The sequence below is a fragment of the Sminthopsis crassicaudata genome, chromosome 3 (assembly GCF_048593235.1).
Source record: "Sminthopsis crassicaudata isolate SCR6 chromosome 3, ASM4859323v1, whole genome shotgun sequence".
Classification (NCBI taxonomy): domain Eukaryota; kingdom Metazoa; phylum Chordata; class Mammalia; order Dasyuromorphia; family Dasyuridae; genus Sminthopsis; species Sminthopsis crassicaudata.
Window position 1 is genome coordinate 82,778,775 of NC_133619.1, and position 19,870 is coordinate 82,798,644.

Genomic DNA, 19,870 nt, shown 5'->3' on the forward strand with positions numbered 1-19,870 from the left:
ACCACTTTGCCTCTTTTCTATGGGTTAATTTTGTTAATAACCCTGATTTAGTAGAAAGAAGGCTTCTTTGGGTGAGCTTTTTTGCCTAGAATAATCATGCTGTCCATGAGACTTATAATTAGCCTTTTTATCAGCAGCAGATGATTCTTCCCTTTGGCTGCTAGAGGCTCCTTCCCAACTTTTGAGAAGCTGTGGACTCACCCATGAGTGTAAAAATCTCAGATGGGATAAGTCAAGAAAAAAAATCAGATAACAGTTGTACATTGTCAATCATGAGTTTTCGATTCTTTTAGTGTTTTTGTGGTATATTTTGATACAGCTTCAAGTTTTCTAAATGATAACTTTTTAAAAAAGTGAGAACAACTTCCTCTTCTTTCCATCTTGTGCCTAAAGAGTGCAGTTACATGTTCAAAGAGGAATCCCAAATGTGGACATTTAAACTGACATGAACATGTCCCCTAACTGAAGGATACTAAAAGAAAAATTCTAGTTGCCTAAATTACAAGAAAAAACAAACCCCAAGCTTCCATTTTTAAAAAGGGCATTTGAACTTGTATTTCTTAAAATAACTCTGTTGGCTTCTTGCTTTCCTTGTAGTCATATTTTTTTTTCTTTTCCTGAAATGAACTAGATTTTTGTGTCCTTTTGCTAGGATATTTATGGTTTCTGTGAGGCATCAAGAAGTGCTGCAGCAGAGTATGTAGCAGCACGAGAGCCAGAAAACCGCACAAAGTGTCAAATGTCAGGTTTCTGTAGCCTATTATATATATTTATAGAATAAGCTAGATTTTGAAGTGTTCTCTATTAAGGGAATTAGAATTTACCTTCTTCCCTTCCTTCCCCCACACTCACCTAGCTCTGTAATGATATCTACGTAGTAATCAACAATTAGCTTAATTAGCAGCCAAGTAAGCAAAGATTTGGTGGAAGATGAAGTGGAATGTCAGCATTTGACCAGAAAGTAGAATACCAGTCCATGTTGGTCATTAAGAAGTGGCTCTGTGTAAAAACCCAGGTGGAAAAATTGCAAAAGCTTATCATGGTACATCCAGTCTGAGAATCACATCAGAATTTTGTGATGAGATAAGTTTCCAGTGGTAAAGCCTCCTAAACTCGTCCATCATGCTGCTGTTAATAATCAGATAAGTTTTTACTATCTTCACAATTTCCATGTTGGACTTGAAGACTCATGTCAAAAAGTAATTTTTTTTCCTTTCTGGCCTTTCAGGAGATTTTCTGTGTCTACACCTCTCAAATAGGAATAGTTAGCTAACAGGTTAACTACCTAAACTCAAAATAAAAAGTAACCTCTTCTACACAACATTGGAACAAGATTAGCATCTGGTTTAACTGCTGTACATTCCAACACACGTCTATCATTAAGGTGCAAAATTTTAGAGAGGAAACACATTAGAAGTAAGCTTACTGAGAGCTGACTCCCTGTTATTTATACTTGATACAATATTAAAGTATTAGTTCTGACAAATGAAAGTACACGTGCATTCTGTGTCTGGTCTTCTCCTTAGATGTCAAATATATACATGTACTCGCCATGTCCAGCACAGAAGTAAAATGCATTTGTGTATGCAGGAGTAACTGCAGCCAAGAGTGTGGTAAGGAAGGGTCTGGTTGCTGGTTAACCTTGCCTGATGTTTAGGATTGTGGGCTTTTGTCAGACAGATTTGTGCACTTGATTTTATTTATGGCATGTAAAAAAGATAATAAACAGCTTCCTTTTTAAGTTTATTTGTTCTGTTCTGGTTTTGTCTCAGATCTTTGTCTTTTTCTACTGTTTTCAGTTGGGTCAAATACTAAAAGATTTCCCCCCATTTCTGTTTGCTGTTCATACTTCTATCCCCATATAAACTATGAAGTTTAGGAGGGAATGGTCTAATGGAAAACCGTCAGATTAATAATTCTGCCCCTGCCAACAATGAATCACTAGATTCATTCAATATCTGTTCCTCTGTGAAACAGAAATCTACAAATTAGGATTAACATTTCCTACCCACTTGGTAAAAATTTTGTGAAAATGAATGAAAACCTTTGGGGGGGAGGAAAAGATATTTATAAGTATATTTCAGTGAAAATACCTGTATTTGGACCAAAATATCTCAATGAAATACAGTATGCTGCAATTTGGCCTCTAAAACTTGCCAGTGTTAACTATTTTTAATGAAGTCTTAACAATTCAGTTGACTTGAGCAGAATGGGAGAAAAAATGTCAAATGTGCCCCTATATGTTCTTAGTAGTATTAACAGTTAGTTTTGTTAGGCCTATTCTGAAGACCCTTAGCTGCTTAATGCAGCTATTCGTTTTAAGCCATTAGTATAGAAAATAAAAGAAAGTGAATTTTAGTTTCACAGGTATCTCCTATTGGATTTCATATACTGCATCTGGATTGTCAGAGTTCATTCCAAAGTAACAATGACATAAAGGCACAGGGTCAGTTTTATGTATTTTCTACATCTTTTGCATTTATGTTCTAATTTGTATTTCTTTTACAACCCTCTGTGTATGTCTAGGTCTTAGGATTTTTAAATCTAGGGCTAAATGGTCCCCCTCCGCCAAAATTAAGCAACTTGCCTCAGATTACATGAGTAGAGTGAGAGCCAAGAATCTGGTTATATTGTTGATATCTAGAGGGCAAAGACGGTCTCATTCCCTTGTATCATCAGGGGCTAATATAATTCCTTGCCATAGCAGATACTTTAATAAATGTTGAATGATTAACTCCATATTGGATCATTCCTATATTATTAGAATAGTCTCCTCGGTGGTCTTTCTTACCTTGATGCTCTCCTCTAGCCAACTTCTTCACACAATTTACTGTTTTGATCCAATTCCTTTTTATGCAGAAAACCTTTTTCTACTGGATAAAAGCCAAATTCCTTAGCCAAAAGTCAAGTTCTCCAAATCTTCCTTCAAGAGACCTCTAAAATACCTATAATGAATTTGACAACAGTAAAAGTTAATTCAAAATCAAAATGTGTAAAATGAATCTGAGGGTGTTTCTGGCAGTTCTTACTCATGCTGCATTGTGGGACTTCACAGCCTTGATTCTGAACACACAAAATACACTTTCTCATCACACATGCAGGAAAATACCTTGGCTAGGATTTGAGAAGGAATTACATAAAAATATTTCAGGTGAAAAGGGGTCATGAGTAGAAAAAGTTTAAGAAGCCCTGATATATAGTGTCTCTGAACATAATGAGCCATTAACTTCTAAATGCTCCAGGTTCTAAGTACCGAGATGATTAAATTACAAATGAGTTATAGAACTTTAATTTCCCATACTAATGAAATCACAGGTCCAAAAGTACCAAACAATAGGATTATAAAATGTATTAATTTTAAATCCTTCTGCTTGTCTTTTAATATATACATACACAAACACAAACACGCAAATGTGTCAATGCAGAAAAGATTCACAAAAGGTCAAGAAGAAATCATTGCTAATTACTGTTATTTTCAAAATATTTTCTAACCACCATGAAAAGTTGGATGGGGTCATCATTTTTTTACCTGGACTATTGCATTAACCTGCCTACTAGGATGCTGTCTGGGTCTATTTGTTCTCCCTTCCTATCCACCTCTATTAAATCACTAGTCCTCAAATACAGATCTAACCATGTCTCTCCCTGATGCAGAAATCTTCAGTGGCCTCCCATTGCCAAATACAAACTTCCCAACCGGATGTTTAAAGCTTCCCAATCTGGCTCCCATCTAGTCCCATTTCATATTACTGAATTCTCTCTGTGGTTCATTCAGCCAGACTGACTTTATTCCATCTTCCCTCTCTATACCTAGGCTCCTTCCCTTCCTCTGAAATGCACTTTTCCTCCTGACCCCCCCCCCCCCTTAGAATTCTTCAAAGCAAAACTCCAGTGCCATCTACTATATGAAGTCTTTTCTCATTTCCTCAATTGTTAATGCTCCTGAAATTCCCTTGTTTTTTTAATAGTTTTACTTATATAATAGTTTTTACTTATCTGTGTATATGTTGATCTACCTGCAATAAAATATAAACTCATTGAAGTACAGAATTTTTTCATTTTTGTCTTTTTATGTATAGTGCCTTGTATATCATAAGTACTTAATATTTCTTTAAAATGATGAATAGGCTGATTTCAGAAAAGCCTGGAAAAGCTTATATATACTGATACTGAGTGAAGTGAACCAGGAAAATATACATAGTAATGACAAACTTAGCTCTTCTCAGCAATACAGTGGTCCAAGACAACTCCAATAGACTTGGATGGAAAATGCCATCCACATCCAGAGAAAGAACTATGGAGACTGAATACAGATAAAAGCATACTATTTACACCTTTTATTTTTTTCTTTCTCATGTTTTTTCTCTTTTGTTCTGATTTTTATTTCTCAACATGACTCATAGGGAAATATGCTAAAAAATTATTGTACATATATAGCCTATATTGAATTGTTTGCTGTCTTGGGGAAGGGGGAGGGAAGGGAGGGAAAAAGAAAAAAAATGGAATTCAAAATCTTACGAAAATGAATGTTAAAAAAACCATTTCTATTTGTAATTGGAAAAATAATATATAAAAATAATTTTTTAAAATAAGTACTTCTTTGAGTGATTTATCTGAAGACCTATAGCTAATAAATAAAAAAAATTTTGAATTAAGAGCCTCTGATTCCTAATGTTCATTCTTAATTTTTTTAAGTTTAATAATCACAATAAAGATATACTATAGGTCAGGTTAATTGGCATTTGTTAAGCAATTATTACATGCCAGGCACTAAGCTTTTAAGTACCGAGGGATACAAAGAAAGGTAGAAACAATTCCTACAATCACGTACCTTCCAGTCTAATGGGGAATAAAACATGGAAGCAACTATGTATAAACAAGATATATACAAGATAAATTGTAAGTAATCTCAGAGAAAAAGTATCAGCATTGAAATGGAACTTTGGCTGCAAATTGAAGCCAAGGGAAGCCAAGAGGTAGAGATGAGGGAGAAAATTCCAAGCATAAAGGACAGTTAGTCAGTGCCCAATCTGGAGACAGGGTGGAAAGTTATAAAAAGACTGAGAAGGCTGAAGGAGATAGGGACAGGTTAGGAAAGGCTTTGAATGCCAAAAAAAAAATTTACATTTGATCCTAGAATAGTCACTGGAGTTTGAGCAATGGGGGTGACATGATCAGTTCTTCACTTTAGGACTATCAGTTTGACAGATGAGCACAGGACAGACAGGAATGGTGAGGAATAAAACAGGGACACCAGACAGCAGACCTTTACAATAATCCAGGTCAGTAATATCAAACTCAAATAGAAACTGATTCCTGGGGGCCACACAGTGACTTAGAAAGCCACAAAGTAACATTATATTGTATTATTAAGCATTTTCCAGTTTTATTTTGATCTGGCTCTGGCAGCAATCCAGAGTTTTGTATGTTACAAGTTTGACATTTCTGGTCTAGATAATAAGAATAGTGGCCACAGGGGAAAGGGGAGCATATAGGAGAGATGTTATGAAGGTAGAATAGGCAGAACTTGGTAACCAATTGGATATGGGGGAGTGAGAAATCAAGTGTGACATCTAAGTTGTGAGCCTAGATAAGTAGGAGAATGGTGTTGCCTTTGATAATAACAGGAAAATTAGGAAGAACAGATTTGGGGAAAAAGAAAATGAGTTCAGTTTGGGATATATTATGTCAAATATCCAATTTGAGATGTCCAATAGGTGATTGAAAGTACAAGACAAGTTCAGGAGATAAGGTAAGGCCAGATAAACAGATCTGAAAATCTTCTACCTGGAAATGGTATCTGAATCTATAGGAGTGATTATTATCGAGGGGAAATAATAGAGCAGGACTATATCCAAAAAGTAAGGATTGTGACTCAGATGTTTGTTGTATCATGTCCAACTCTTCATGATCCTATTTGGCATTTTCTTGGCAGAGATACTGTCATGGTTTGCCAGTTCCTCCTTCAGATCATTATACGGGGGAACAGAGGCAAACAGAATTAAGTGACTTGCCCAGTGTTACACAACTAACAAGTGTCTGAGGGCAGACTTGAACTCATGAAGATGAATCTCTGATTCCAAGCCCAGTGCTCTATTTACTGCACACATAGCTGCCCATGACCTGCATGAAGATCCAGCAAAAGAGATTGAGAAGTAGTTTGATAGGTAGGAGATGAACCAAGAGAGAACAGAGTCACAAAAACCTAGAGAGAAGGAGAGTATCAAGGAAATACCTTTTCATCTTTAGCAATTCTTATTTCCTGAAGATATTCTTGAAGAACTCCTGAAGAGTTCTCCCTGAAAAACCACCCTGAAGTTTTTGCTCTGGATCTTCTAACATACTATGGGTTATCAGTGTAATATTCAAATTATCCATTCATTTTCAACTGCCCTTTCATTAAATGCCAAATTCCTTGTCTGAATATCTTTTATGCAAAGCATCATTGATAACGTGCTGCCCTCTACTTATATCCACTGTGCATATTTCTGTTGCCCCTTGGGTCACCTGCACCTCTGATTCTTTAGATACCATAGTGTCTTATGATATAGTCATAAAATATCAACTAGAAAATATTTGGTTTAAAAGTTCAAGTTTTACATCTGTGAGCAATTGGTATCATAAAGTACTGTGCAATTTCCCAAATACAGCCCAACCTCTCTCTTCCTCCTCTGACTTTCTAATTCTAGCTCATTGTCCTTTTGTTATACCTGTTTAAGCACTACTAAATGTGCTGCCCACCCAAGTGTAAGCCTAGATAATAGGCATTCTTCATTTATTTGATGAAAGAATGGTGTAGTTTAAAGAGCCTTGGATTTGAAGTCAGGGAGCCTGATGCTTCAAGTCATTTTACATTGGGGTTGGGGGGGGAGCTTGTTTTTATCATCTAGATAATGAGGGGGTTGAACCAGATGGTATTTTAAGCACCCCAAAGCTCCAAATTCTAATATACCCATCTGACCCAAAGTTCCCTAAAATGAGGGGAGCCCCTGTTTCTTTCCTTCCTCAGGACCTAATACTAGGCTTTCAGCTAGTCAGTCAAAAAGCATTTATGCCTTCCTCAGTTGGAACTTTGATTTGAGAGAAACTGACTTTAACCTAAGGTATATGGGTCAAGGCTTCAGCATTGGTTGATGATAGTCTGTTGAGAACACTTAGGGAAGAATTTAGTCTGTCTCTTCAGGATCATATCTTTATCATTTAATCAGTGTGGGTCCATCCACAGTGAGAAAGTGAGATGTATCATATGTCCATAAATAGCCTTCAAGGCATCATATAAAGTACTTTGGATTGTTATTACCAGATAAAACAATTTCCTCTGTATTGTTTTTTTATTTTTAAAAAATTTTTTCTGTATTCTTGCTAAGCCAAGAATCCTGTATGTCTCTCTAAGCTTCATTTGCCCTTTGCTTTTGATGGAGTTACACTGCCTTCTTAGAGACAAATGAACTATTCTGCTGGTAAATCCTGTGGAGTTCTTGTTTTTCTTTCTTTTTAAAATTTTTTTATTTTTTTAAATAATATTATCCCTTGTGTTCATTTTTCCAAATTATCCCCTCTCTCCCTCCACTCCCTCCCCCCGATGGCAGGCAATCCCATACATTTTACATGTGTTACAATATAACCTAGATACAATACATGTGTGTAAATACCATTTTCTTGTTGCACAATAAGCATTAGATTCCGAAGGTATAAGTAACCTGGGTAGATAGACTGTAGTGCTAACAATTTACATTCACTTCCCAGTGTTCCTTCTCTGGGTGTAGCTACCTCTGTCCATCATTGATCAACTGGAAGTGAGTTGGATCTTCTGAGTTCCTGTTTTTCTGTTTAGCAGCTTCTGAATTTCCCCATAATTTTTTCAGCAAACCTATCTTAATATCTGTGAGTATTCTAGCCCCCATGAGTAAATGTTGTGCTATATACCAAATCTCTGAAATGCCACTAGGTTCCTTTTCTGTGGCAAAGCTCCTATGCTTATTTTACTCCAGCTGAGATTTACAAGACTTATTCAAAAGCAAACTGAAATCTTCCAGGTTATATAGCAAGTAGAGCTTATCCCCCAGAAATTCAAGGATGCTTCCATTGTTCATCTCTATAAAGAAAAAGGAAACAAATTGTCCTGTGATAATGGGGGGTGGGGTGGGGCAGAATCCTCTCTCAGTCATTCCTGGCAAGATTCTTGCCAGAGTTCTCTTTAACAGGCTGATCCTTCACCTGGAAGATGGATCTAGAAGAGTCTGTGTGGTTTCAGAAGGAAATGAGGAATAATGGATATTGGGTTTGCTGCCTGACAACTGCAGGAGAAATGCCAGGAGAAGAATAAAGGTCTGTATTCCGTCTTCATTGATCTTACCAGGGCTTTTGATATTCTCAGTTGTGAGGATTTGTGGAAAATCCTGGCAAAATGTGGTTGCCCAGAGAAGGTCATCAATATTATATGTCAGTTTTATGATAGCATGCTTGCACAGGGTTGGAGTAACGGGCGACGTTCTTGAGCTTTCCCAGGCACCAGAGGAGTGAAACAGGGCTATGTACTTGCTCCCATGCTTTTTAACATGATGTTTTCAGTGATATTATCAGAGACCTTCAATAAGGATGAAAAGACATCAAGGTCAGCTATCACACCGATGATACCAGACACTGAGGTCCTTTCTCAAGCTGAACTGCCAAGCGATCAATCTCTACCACGGAGAGCACAACCCCAATGGACTGGCCATGTTGTCCGAATGCCGAGTGTATGTTTGTCTAAGAGACAATGGAGAATTCACATGCAGCATTCACATAGGATACTATCAAGGTATCTCTGAAAAACTTTGGAGACACTGGCATGGTGTGCCCACATCAAAGAAGGCACTGTGCTCTACAAGCAAAGCAGAATAGCAGTAGCTCAAGAGAAACACGAGATGAATAAATTTAGAGACATTTGCCCTCCAGATGTTCACATGGAGGATTTGCGTCTGACCTATGGTGTTAGAGTGTCCCGGACTTGTCGTAATTTGATCATCTATAATGGGGCATACTTTTATCTTGACCCCAAATGTGATTCATTTGAGTCTTCTTTGAAGATGAAGGACCACAATCAACTGAGTGTCTATTATGTGCCAGCATTGCACTAAGTGCTAAGGATATAAAAAGAGGGAAAACACAGTCCTGTCCTGAAAGAGCTCACAGTCTAATGGAGAAAGTAAGCAAATAATGTCCAAACAAGCTAGCTACAGGACAAGTAGGGAGTAATTAACAAAGGGAAGACACTAGATTGAAGAGAGGCCGGCAAAGACTGCCCAGTTTTAGAAGATGAGATTTTAGTTAGGAATTGAAGGAAACCAGGGAAGCCAGTGGACAAAAATGAAGAGGGAGAGTATTCAGTGAAAATATCCAAATCTGTGGAGGCCAGTGTCATTGGGAGGAAGATGTAAAAAGACTGGAAAAGTGGGAGGCTGGGTTTTGAAGAGCATAGAAGAACAAACAGGATTTTATTTGTAGATCATAGGAAATCGCTGGAGTTTTTTTTTTGAGTATAAAACTTTACTCAAAGAAGCCCAAGGAACTGTAAGGAAAACACTGCACAAATAGTTGGATATGCTACCACCTACTGGTACATGACTTGTACATGAGTATGAGTGGATCCACTGAATCATCTTTCTCAGAAACGTGTTATATCCATTTTACCAAAAGGAAGAAAACAAGAAGTTATTGCTATGCTTTGTACTTAATAGACATTTAAAGAATGAATGAAAACAAACAAACAAACAAAAAAAGAATGAATGAATGAGGAACATGAGCCGAGATGGTGGAGTAGCAGGAAATGGCTCAGTTGAGTGATCACACAGATGTTGTGAAGGAGGAGCATGAAGCCAGGGCTTCTGACTCCCTTGCCAGTTCTGAAGTGGATGATATCACCACACTCGGCCAAATTCTTCAAACTTTTGAAGAATTTGAAGTATTGAAGAATGAAGCACTAGAGGGTGCTGTGGCAGAGATAGTGACCAGGATAAGTGCCTCGAGAAAACATTCACCCTACTCCCAGCAGTCCTCAACATCAGGAAAAAAAAGAAAAACAGCAACAACAACAACAACAACACTAGAAGTATAAGCCCACAGCTCTTGGGGTCTTAAATTTTCTGGAAGCTAGTACAGCCTGTTATCGTCTCCTTTAAAAATATCCTATCATACCATCTTTACCTGAATCATAGGAAATCGCTGGAGTTTTTTTTTTTGAGTATAAAACTTTACTCAAAGAAGCCCAAGGAACTGTAAGGAAAATACTGCACAAATAGTTGGATATGCTACCACCTACTGGTACATGACTTGTACATGAGTATGAGTGGATCCACTGAATCATCTTTCTCAGAAACGTGTTATATCCATTTTACCAAAAGGAAGAAAACAAGAAGTTATTGCTATGCTTTGTACTTAATAGACATTTAAAGAATGAATGAAAACAAACAAACAAACAAAAAAAGAATGAATGAATGAGGAACATGAGCCGAGATGGTGGAGTAGCAGGAAATGGCTCAGTTGAGTGATCACACAGATGTTGTGAAGGAGGAGCATGAAGCCAGGGCTTCTGACTCCCTTGCCAGTTCTGAAGTGGATGATATCACCACACTCGGCCAAATTCTTCAAACTTTTGAAGAATTTGAAGTATTGAAGAATGAAGCACTAGAGGGTGCTGTGGCAGAGATAGTGACCAGGATAAGTGCCTCGAGAAAACATTCACCCTACTCCCAGCAGTCCTCAACATCAGGAAAAAAAAGAAAAACAGCAACAACAACAACAACGACACTAGAAGTATAAGCCCACAGCTCTTGGGGTCTTAAATTTTCTGGAAGCTAGTACAGCCTGTTATCGTCTCCTTTAAAAATATCCTATCATACCATCTTTACCTGAATTTGAGTTTCCACTCTCAAGAAAATATATCTAACTCATTCCCACTACAATGTACATTATTACTAACAACTTAGTATTCTCTGTCCCGGGAGGATTTGTCTTCTAATAATAGTCCAGGTTTTGGGTTAAAAGAATGTCTTTCTTATGGGGGAATTCCATCAAGACAACTGGAAGTTAGTAAAGGTGGAGAAAAATCACGTGATTTACTGAACCGTGGATTGTCAACTTTGCCTTTCCCTAACTTTTCCTTTAAAGCTATCCTATCACACCACCTTTTCCTGGATTTAGTTTCCACACTCAAGAAAATATATTTAACTCATTTCCACTACAATATACATTATAAATAACAACTTAGTATTCTCTGTCCCGGGAGGATTTGTCTTCTAATAATAGTCCAGGTTTTGGGTTAAAAGAATGTCTTTCTTATGGGGGAATTCCATCAAGACAACTGGAAGTTAGTAAAGGTGGAGAAAAATCACATGATTTACTGAACCGTGGATTGTCAACTTTGCCTTTCCCTAACTTTTCCTTTAAAGCTATCCTATCACACCACCTTTTCCTGGATTTAGTTTCCACACTCAAGAAAATATATTTAACTCATTTCCACTACAATATACATTATAAATAACAACTTAGTATTCTCTGTCCCGGGCGGATTTGTCTTCTAATAATAGTCCAGGTCTTGGGTTAAAAGAATGTCTTTCTTATGGGGGAATTCCATCAAAAGACAATTGAAAGTTAGTAAAGGTGAGAAAAATCACATGGTTTACTGGATTGTCAACTTTGCTTTTCCCTAACTTGTAACTACTTTCTTTGTCAACTTTGCCTTTCCCTAACTCGTGACCACTTCCTTTCTTTAGACTCAGTTTTCTCATTTTTAAAATTTGGTTAAGATCTCCACCCTTCCTTCCTTCCATCTATCTTTAAGTTTTGGAGATTCAAGCATCTACTCTTGAAAAATCTGCTCCTAAAATGTTGATTATCTTAATGGTTTTCTGTGCTATTTCTTTCTCACTGCTATGTGCCAAAGCTTAGAAGCAAACAAACAGAACAGTTGACCACCTGTGTATGCAGCCCAGAATTGTGACCTCTGAGTAATGACTCCCACCCTTCCTCTAAAAACCTCTTTATGAAAAACAGTTGTCCGGGCAATGGAGGGGGCCTGGGGGAGGGGAGGAGAGAGACTATTTTGTTTCTATAGTAACAGAAGGCACCTATGAGGTGACCAATTACAGAGAAGACCTATTTCCAAGGTTCTTTAACTCTCCTCAGGGTCTAGCTTTGGAAATGGAAATTTGTTAGAAGTTATGGACTCATCTTTGACTCCTTTTAAATTCTGAGAAATTAAGATGTTGATTTAAAGGGTGTGTAGGATAAGGGCCAATCCCTGATCTACCCTCAATTTTTTATTACTGGCGAGGGAGGAGTTTTTTTTGCTTTTCTAAAGCACTTCTTTTCACCCTCACTCCCCAGTTCCCTTTAAGCTTCATAGTTCCATTTCTGACAGTTAAAATGGCTAGAATTATTTCTTGGCTCTTGACTTCAGGGGTCCCTTATAAGAGCCTTTCTGGTATTTGTAGGGGGAATGGTTTCTGCCAACAATCAGGCTTATTTTACACAGCTGAGATAACCTGTTTTGTTCATCCAAAGATGGCAGCTTTTGTGGATCAGGTTATGAGGCTCTGAAAATGAAGGGAAAGTTGGGGTGTGGGTTAGGGTAGGGTAGGGACAGAATTGATATGCTAATAACTTAACTAGTTACTATTCTCCATTACCTCAAAAGACTTCACAGGAGCACATTCTGGTGTAACATTTCAGTGGAGGTAAACAGAGAGAAAATCCCCTAAAAGAAATCCAGAAAAAAGGTAAGGGGCTGGGGACGGCATCTTTAAAGCATATTAGCTTTCTCTTCTTAACACCCCTTTGGGTCAGTGTCCTTTTCCCTTCTTAAAGAGTACCCTGATGGTGTATCTCACTAAAGTGGAGAAGGCACCAAGACTCAAGACATAAACATAACTCATACTTTATATAGGACTTATTTACATATGCTTACCATAAATCTGTAAGGAGGTAATAGAAATAGAACTAGATATTCTGGAAACAGATGACGTGATCCTGTCTCTGACATAACCTGTGTGTTCTTGGACAAGTCATTTAATTTCCCTGAACCTCAACTGGAAAAAATGAAGAGGCTGGACTAGCTGGCCTCAGGAGGGGTGGGTTTGGGATAAGGGGTCTTTCCTAGCTCTAGATCTGTGATTCTAGGTCAATAAAACAAATGCAGTTTATAGAGGAAATTGAGACCTAGAGAAGACCTATTTCCTAGGTCGTTTAATTCCCTTCAGGGTCTAGACTTGGAAATGGAAGTTTGATAGAAAGCAACAACTCTCATCTTTGACTTCCTTTTAAATTCCAAGAGACTAGGCATTTGATCTTTTGAAAGGATGTCTAGGATAAAGGCCTGCTCCTGATCTACTCCCAGAGAGCATCACTTCGAAGACAGTTCATTTCACTCTACCAAGTTTCTGACTTCAGTGCTATGACTGATTGTGACCTCAGGCAAAAGAAGAATTGTCTAGATTGGCTTCTTAAACTTTTCCCACTTGCAACCCTTTTTGTGAAAGGAATTTTTATGTCACTCTGTCTAAAATTATGGGGATTTAGATTAGTAGGGTCTCTTTTTCATATAGCCAAAACTAGCAGAAAATTATGGAGTAGATTGGACTGAAGAGAGAAATTCCTTTGTAGATCTTCTTGCTCACTGTTCTGGAGCTATTATAATAAATAGATATAGTATTATCATTCTAGAGTTCATATTCCCTTGTTCTTTCCTCAAAGCCTAAGGCAATTGTTGAAACAGACTTAGGACTCTCCTTAAGGTACTGCCTTCCATGAACAACTACCACCCTCTCTCTTGCTATTGCTGCTTCCTTTTTCCTCTTCTCTCTCCTATCTCATTTATCTCAAGGTAGAGTTCTCTTAAATCTTCTCAGATAACATTTGGTTCTTCTGATAAATTCATCTTGGGTTAACAGGAGAATGGATTCTTCTACTCAGGTTCTCTCTCCATTTCCTAAAGATACATAAACATCATAATCCATCATTGCCTTCTAAGAACAACAACATTATTTTGAGCTTTCCATAATACGATATATTGTTTTAATGTCTACAAAGTATTTAAAATAATAAAAAGGCACAAATTAGCACGAAAATGGATAAGTTTAGAAAATGTAAAAAATATTTCTTCAAAAATATTATAAATTATGTTTTATATTATTATAATTAGAATAAAGATAATATTGTGATAAATATTTTATATTTAAATATTATAAGAACATTATTATTATAAGATAGTCAAAGAAAAGGCTCTTGACTTTTGAAAGACTGCTGATCCCTATTCTAATACATGATCTTTCAATTTTCTTTCCTATGATTCCCCAAAAGTGAACCCTCTACTCTAGTTACCCCAGTCCCTATATTTCTTTGGCCATAAAATTCTCATTCTTACATCTATACTTTTGTTACTACTGTCTGGAATGTCCTAAGTTCCAGGTATAAAATTCCATCTTTGGGAAAGGAAGCCTTTCCCAACCCTTTTAAATTCTAGCGTCTTCCCTGTATTAATTATTTCTGGTTTATCTTGCATGTAGCTCGTTTACTACTGATTTGAACATTCAATTATATATGTTGTCTGATGGCTTCATATATTTGTAAGTTTTCTAATGATAAAGAATACTGGTTTTCATTGCATCTTTGAATTCTCAATATGTAGAACAGTGCCTTACTGAAGTAACTTGTTGACTTGGTTCGGACTTTCTCTCCCCAAATAATTTAGCAGCTTCTGGGAGACAAAAGAACCTTATCAACTACTTCTCTCACCCTATCCCCACCCCATGACTTCTGCCATGCTTCCTTCTTCCTCATAATGCTCTTCTGATTTCATTCACACACTGTGTCTCCAGTAACTAAGCCCAATGCTAAATGTAGAGTAAGCTCTGGGTGGATACTTGTTGAATGATTAAAATGTATTCACTATGAGAACCTTGCCACTCTTGGGAACGAATAATTGGGTTTCCATGAGAATTCAGAATTTACCAGGTCACTGGGAGAAAAAATAATAATCCATAAATGTGATCCTGTTTCAATTTTATGAAATGCACTTAGTCTCACTTTGGAAATCATTCTTTATACCTGGCAATTTGTGTAAAGAATCCTCGTAGTAGCATATTTTGTTACATCATTCATTTTTAGGAATTCCGCAAGGAAGCTGAGGAACCAAAATTCATAGGTACCAATTTCCACTGGTGTGGACAAGGTCAGAGAGACTTTGAGATATTTCTTGGAGTCATTGTAGCACACAACTTAAGTAGGGCATTAAGTTTTACAAAACTCTTTACATATATCTCATATACAACTCTCTAAGCTAGATATTCTTATTGTCCCTATTGTACAGATGAGAAAACTAAGGCCAAGGGAGATTGCAATCATATGGAGATCAAGTGTCCAAGGGACACATGTCTCCCTAACGTTAAGTCCTTGATTCTAGCTATTCTTCCAAAATGTTATAGTTGGAAGAACTTAAGGAATCATTTAGCCCAGTCCTCTCATTTTACTGATACTGAAAAGGATGAAGTGATTTTCCTTACACTACACTAGTTAAGTAACAGACTCATTTGGAAACTAGCTCAAGTTTATCCAATTTGTAAATAAAGAACTTGGAAGAGAACCAAAAACAAACAAACAAACAAAAAATCAATCCCTTTGAGTTGGGGGGTGGGAGTGGGAGAAAGTTGTAGGGGAAAGGTGGAGGGACGGTGCATCCCAAGGAATTCAGGTGGCAATATCAGGTGTTTTCTCTGTGATTCAGGTAAGTAAACCACAGGAAGGGAGCAGAGAGGAGGGTATTTATCCCTGCTTGGAAATTGTAGGAACAAATAACTTCAGATCTCTTTTCTCTTCCAGGTTCAGCTTTGGGCTCTGTCTAAATTCTCCCAATTCTGGGTTTCTCTAAGTGTTGTAGAGTTGTCTTTAGCTCTTCTCCCACACAAACCCTCTCTTCTCTTTCTTCATTGCAGTTTTGCTGTCTTCATAGCCTTAGAACCAACTCCTACAGCTTCAAATTCTCTGCCATGTCTGACTCCTCTTTGATATACTGCAGTTGCTGGGACTCTCGGAACTTGGGACCCAAGAAGCTCCTCAGGGCTTCCTTACTCTCTCCCTCAGGAAGGCAACCCAAGTAAGGAGGGGGAAGGGCAAGAGGCTCTTCTAAGGTGAATGGTTATTGATGGTGTTATATGCCCTGGATAAGAATTTGTTAAGTAAAATAGTAAACATGTCAGTAAAAAACCTCAAGAAACATTCTAGCTTGGCATATACCCCTTGCAAAGCAAACTGGAGTTGTGCCCTGCATTCCCAGCGATTCTTGAGCATATTTTGGTCTTGTCGGCCATACTCCTTTGTAGAGTCCTCATCAGTAGCATCTTAAAATGTCAAAGTGTATGACTCTGGCCAAGTCTTTTTTGGCAGTGCCCTAAAGGTGAAGCAATTAAGCACTGGTGGAAGGTCTCTTATCTGGGAGTTCCCTATGGTGATGAAATCACTGATCCAGTCCCTAGCCTTACATGTAGAAGATATGTTGTTGAGTTAGTCATGTTTGACTCTTTGTGACCCCATGGACCAACTGTTCACGGGTTTCCTTGCCAAGTTGGAGTAGTTTGTCATTTCCTTCTCCAGAGGACCAATGGATCCTTTTGTCAGGCAATCAGAGGTTAAGTTTGGCTTGTCCAGCATCATACAGCTAGGAAGTGTCTGAGGCTGAATTTGAATATATCTTCTTGACTCTGGGTCCGGTTCTCTATCAGCTGGCTTATAAAGATTAGTAAATGAGAGATGGAACATGTTAAGGGGAAGAACAAAAAAGGAGAGAGAGCAGAAAAGGGAGAAGGGGAAGATAAAGAAAAGAGAGAAGAAGAAAGGGGAAAGGAAAGGAGAAGAAAGAAGAGTGGAAAGAAAAGAGTGGAAGAAGGAAGAGGAGGACATGGAGGAGGAGGAAGGAGGATGGGAGGAAGAGAAAAATTCTAAAGAAGGGTCTCAATCTCATAGGATTTAGAGTTTAAAGGGACCTTAGTGACCATCCCCCTCATTTTATGGAGAAGGAAAGTAAAGAAATTTTTACTCCACCAAGATTCTATAGACTCCAAACAAAAATTCCAGATTCAGACTCACGCTTTGTGACTCCAAATCCATTGAGCTTTCTAATAACTCTGCTAGTAGCTTTTCTAATGCACTACTTAACTTATCCAGTTAAGGGCAAGTTTCCTTAAAGTCTATTCCTTAATATTTTTATGAATGATACTCATTTTGAGGAATAGAATGGACGGGAGTCCTTCTAAAATACCTTCTAGTCTCCCTTATTTATAGGGAAAGAGTTCAGTTAGGTGGGTGTTGATGGTGTCTCCAGCACCAGGATTCCCTGAAATGGTATGATGAGCTTGACATTTAGTGCTAATATGTGTCTCTGTTTAAACCAATTTTTCTCTTTTTAAAAATATGTTTTGAACTACCAGATTAAGTCCTATATCATCTGCCTTGAAGGAGCGAAATTACTTCCTACCACCACAAATTAAACCCCTCAATGGCCCAAGGTAAATATTCCCACCTGCTTGGAATGGTACCAATTGAGATTGATTAAAAAGAATAGTTACTGCCCATGGGCTTCTTCAGTCCTATTTAATTCCTGCCTGTTGTTGTTCAGAACTTCCAACTCTTTGTAATCCCATTTGGGATTTTTTGGCAAAGATTCTAGAGTGATTTCCCATTTCCTTCTTCAGTTAATTTTACAGATTAGGAAACTGAGGCAAATTAAGGTTAAGTGAGTTGCCCAGGATCACACAGCTAATAAGTGTCTGAGGCCAGAATTGAACACAAGAAGATGAGTCTTCTTGACCCCAGACCTGGTACTCTTTCCACTATGTCACTTCACTGCCCCCTTTATTAATCACCGTTTTTTGTGTTGTATTATGATCTCTGAAAGATGTCTTTAGTTTTTCTGCTAAGTTCAAAAAGTAATGACAAAAAAAATCTGTATATTTGTTAATTATTTTCATTTAGAAGAAATCACAAATCTCTCAAATCTAATTTTTCTAGCTAAATTTAATTCTTTATTTTCCTTTTTTGGTTTATTTTTCTGTTATATTTATTCAGTTCTAAAATAACAAAAAAGTCTCCTACAATTGTTGTTGCTCCTTTTTACAAAGCTTTTCCTCATTAACTTAAACACTATGCCATTTGGAGCATTGGAGTTGAATAATACTATTATTTAGTTATCTATTTTGTCTTTAAGTATAATGTAACTTCCATGTTTAGCTCTTCTAACATGTGAAATTTTAAAAATTCTTTCTGATCCACTACCTACCTGCTTCCTATTTACCTTCCCAATACCAAGTTCCTTGAACTTATTTAAAATGTTCTTACCCCGTATCTCTTTTTTCAATCTTCTCTATCTCAACTTTCCTTCATATTGTCCTTTACTTTTTTCTAATCTCATCCTTTGAATAGAATTCATTTATGGCACCCTTTCCCAAGACATCATATTATATAGGCCACCTTTTGCACCTAAACTAAAAACATTTATCTAATTCCGAATTTTCTCTAGTACCATATTTCTTCATGTTGTCCACAATAATATCATGAAAGATTTCATCAAATACTTTGTTAAAATTTAGGTAAATTAAATATATATATTATTCACCTAAACTACCAGTCAGTACAATAAAAAAATAAAAATAACTTATTGACAGTCATCCTGTTTCTTCATGACCATCCCTTCATTTTCTAAGTGTTCATTAAATCTTTAGTACATGTTCTAGATTCCATTTTCTTCCTTATTTTGAAAGATCAAGACCACATTATCTTCAACTAAATAGCATCACTACCATCTTCCATGAACTTTGAAAGAAAAATTACAAATATATCCATGGGTTCTTCAATACTAAAGATGTTCTTCAGAGCTTGGTGGTAACTTGAACTCAATGAGAGCAGTTAAGCATTCCGTTCCTGTTTTTCCATTTATGTTAGACATCAGCTAGTTCCTCAAGAACCATTTGTTGGAAAAAAAAATAATCAAATGAAGATGGCCTAGCTGTACAAGATCTAAAACTATATTATAAAGCAGCGGTCATGAAAGCCATTTGGTATTGATTAAGAAATAGACTAGTTGATCAGTGGAATAGGTTAGGTTCACAGGATAAAATAGTAACTATAACAATCTAGTGTTTCACAAACCCAAAAACCCCAGCTTTTGAGATAAGAATTCAGTATTTGACAAAAACTGTTGGGAAAATTGAAAACTAATATGGCAGAAACCAGGCATTGACCCACACTTAACACCATATACCAAGATAAGATTAAAATGGATTCATGATCTAGGCATAAAGAATAATATTATAAATAAATTATAAGAACATAGGATAGTTTACCTCTCAGACCTGTGGAGGAGGAAGGATTTTGTGACCAAAGAAGAACTAAAGATCATTATTGATCATAAAGTAGATAATTTTGATTATATTAAGTTAAAAAGTTTTTGTACAAACAAAACTACTGCAAACAAGATTAGAAGGAAAGCAATAAACTGGGAAAACATTTTTACATTCAAAGGTTCTGATAAAGGCCTCATTTCCAAAATATATAGAGAATTGACTCAAATTTATAAGAAACTAAGCCATTTTCCAGGTGAAAAATGGTCAAAGGATATGAACAGACAATTTTCAGATGAAGAAATTGAAACTATTTGTAGTTATATGAAAAGGTGATCCAAATCACTATTGATCAGAGAAATGCAAATTAAGACAACTCTTAGATACTACTGCACACCTGTCAGATTGGCTAAGATGACAGGAAAGGATAATGACAAATGTTGGAGGTGACATGGGAAAACTGGGACACTAATATATTGTTGGTGGAGTTGTGAACAAATCCA

At 36.9% G+C, this 19,870-nt stretch overlaps 1 protein-coding gene across 10 annotated transcripts in view; it reads left to right on the forward strand.

Annotated features, from left to right (window-relative positions):
- The first annotated feature begins 8,166 nt into the window (after positions 1–8,166).
- Positions 8,167–19,870, forward strand: part of FLACC1 (flagellum associated containing coiled-coil domains 1) — a 52,809-nt gene continuing 41,105 nt past the window's right edge. For 2 of the 10 annotated variants that reach the window (XM_074299060.1, XM_074299057.1), the window contains exons 1-4: positions 12,399–12,564; positions 12,677–12,758; positions 15,969–16,129; positions 17,460–17,537. In XM_074299060.1, coding sequence (XP_074155161.1) covers positions 16,023–16,129; positions 17,460–17,537 — 185 coding nt within the window. In that variant the 5' untranslated portion in view covers positions 12,399–12,564; positions 12,677–12,758; positions 15,969–16,022. Of the gene's footprint in view, positions 8,329–12,039; positions 12,258–12,397; positions 12,759–15,968; positions 16,130–17,459; positions 17,538–19,870 lie in introns of those variants that run through there. The other 8 variants (XM_074299064.1, XM_074299061.1, XM_074299055.1 and 5 more) reach the window with 7 other exon arrangements.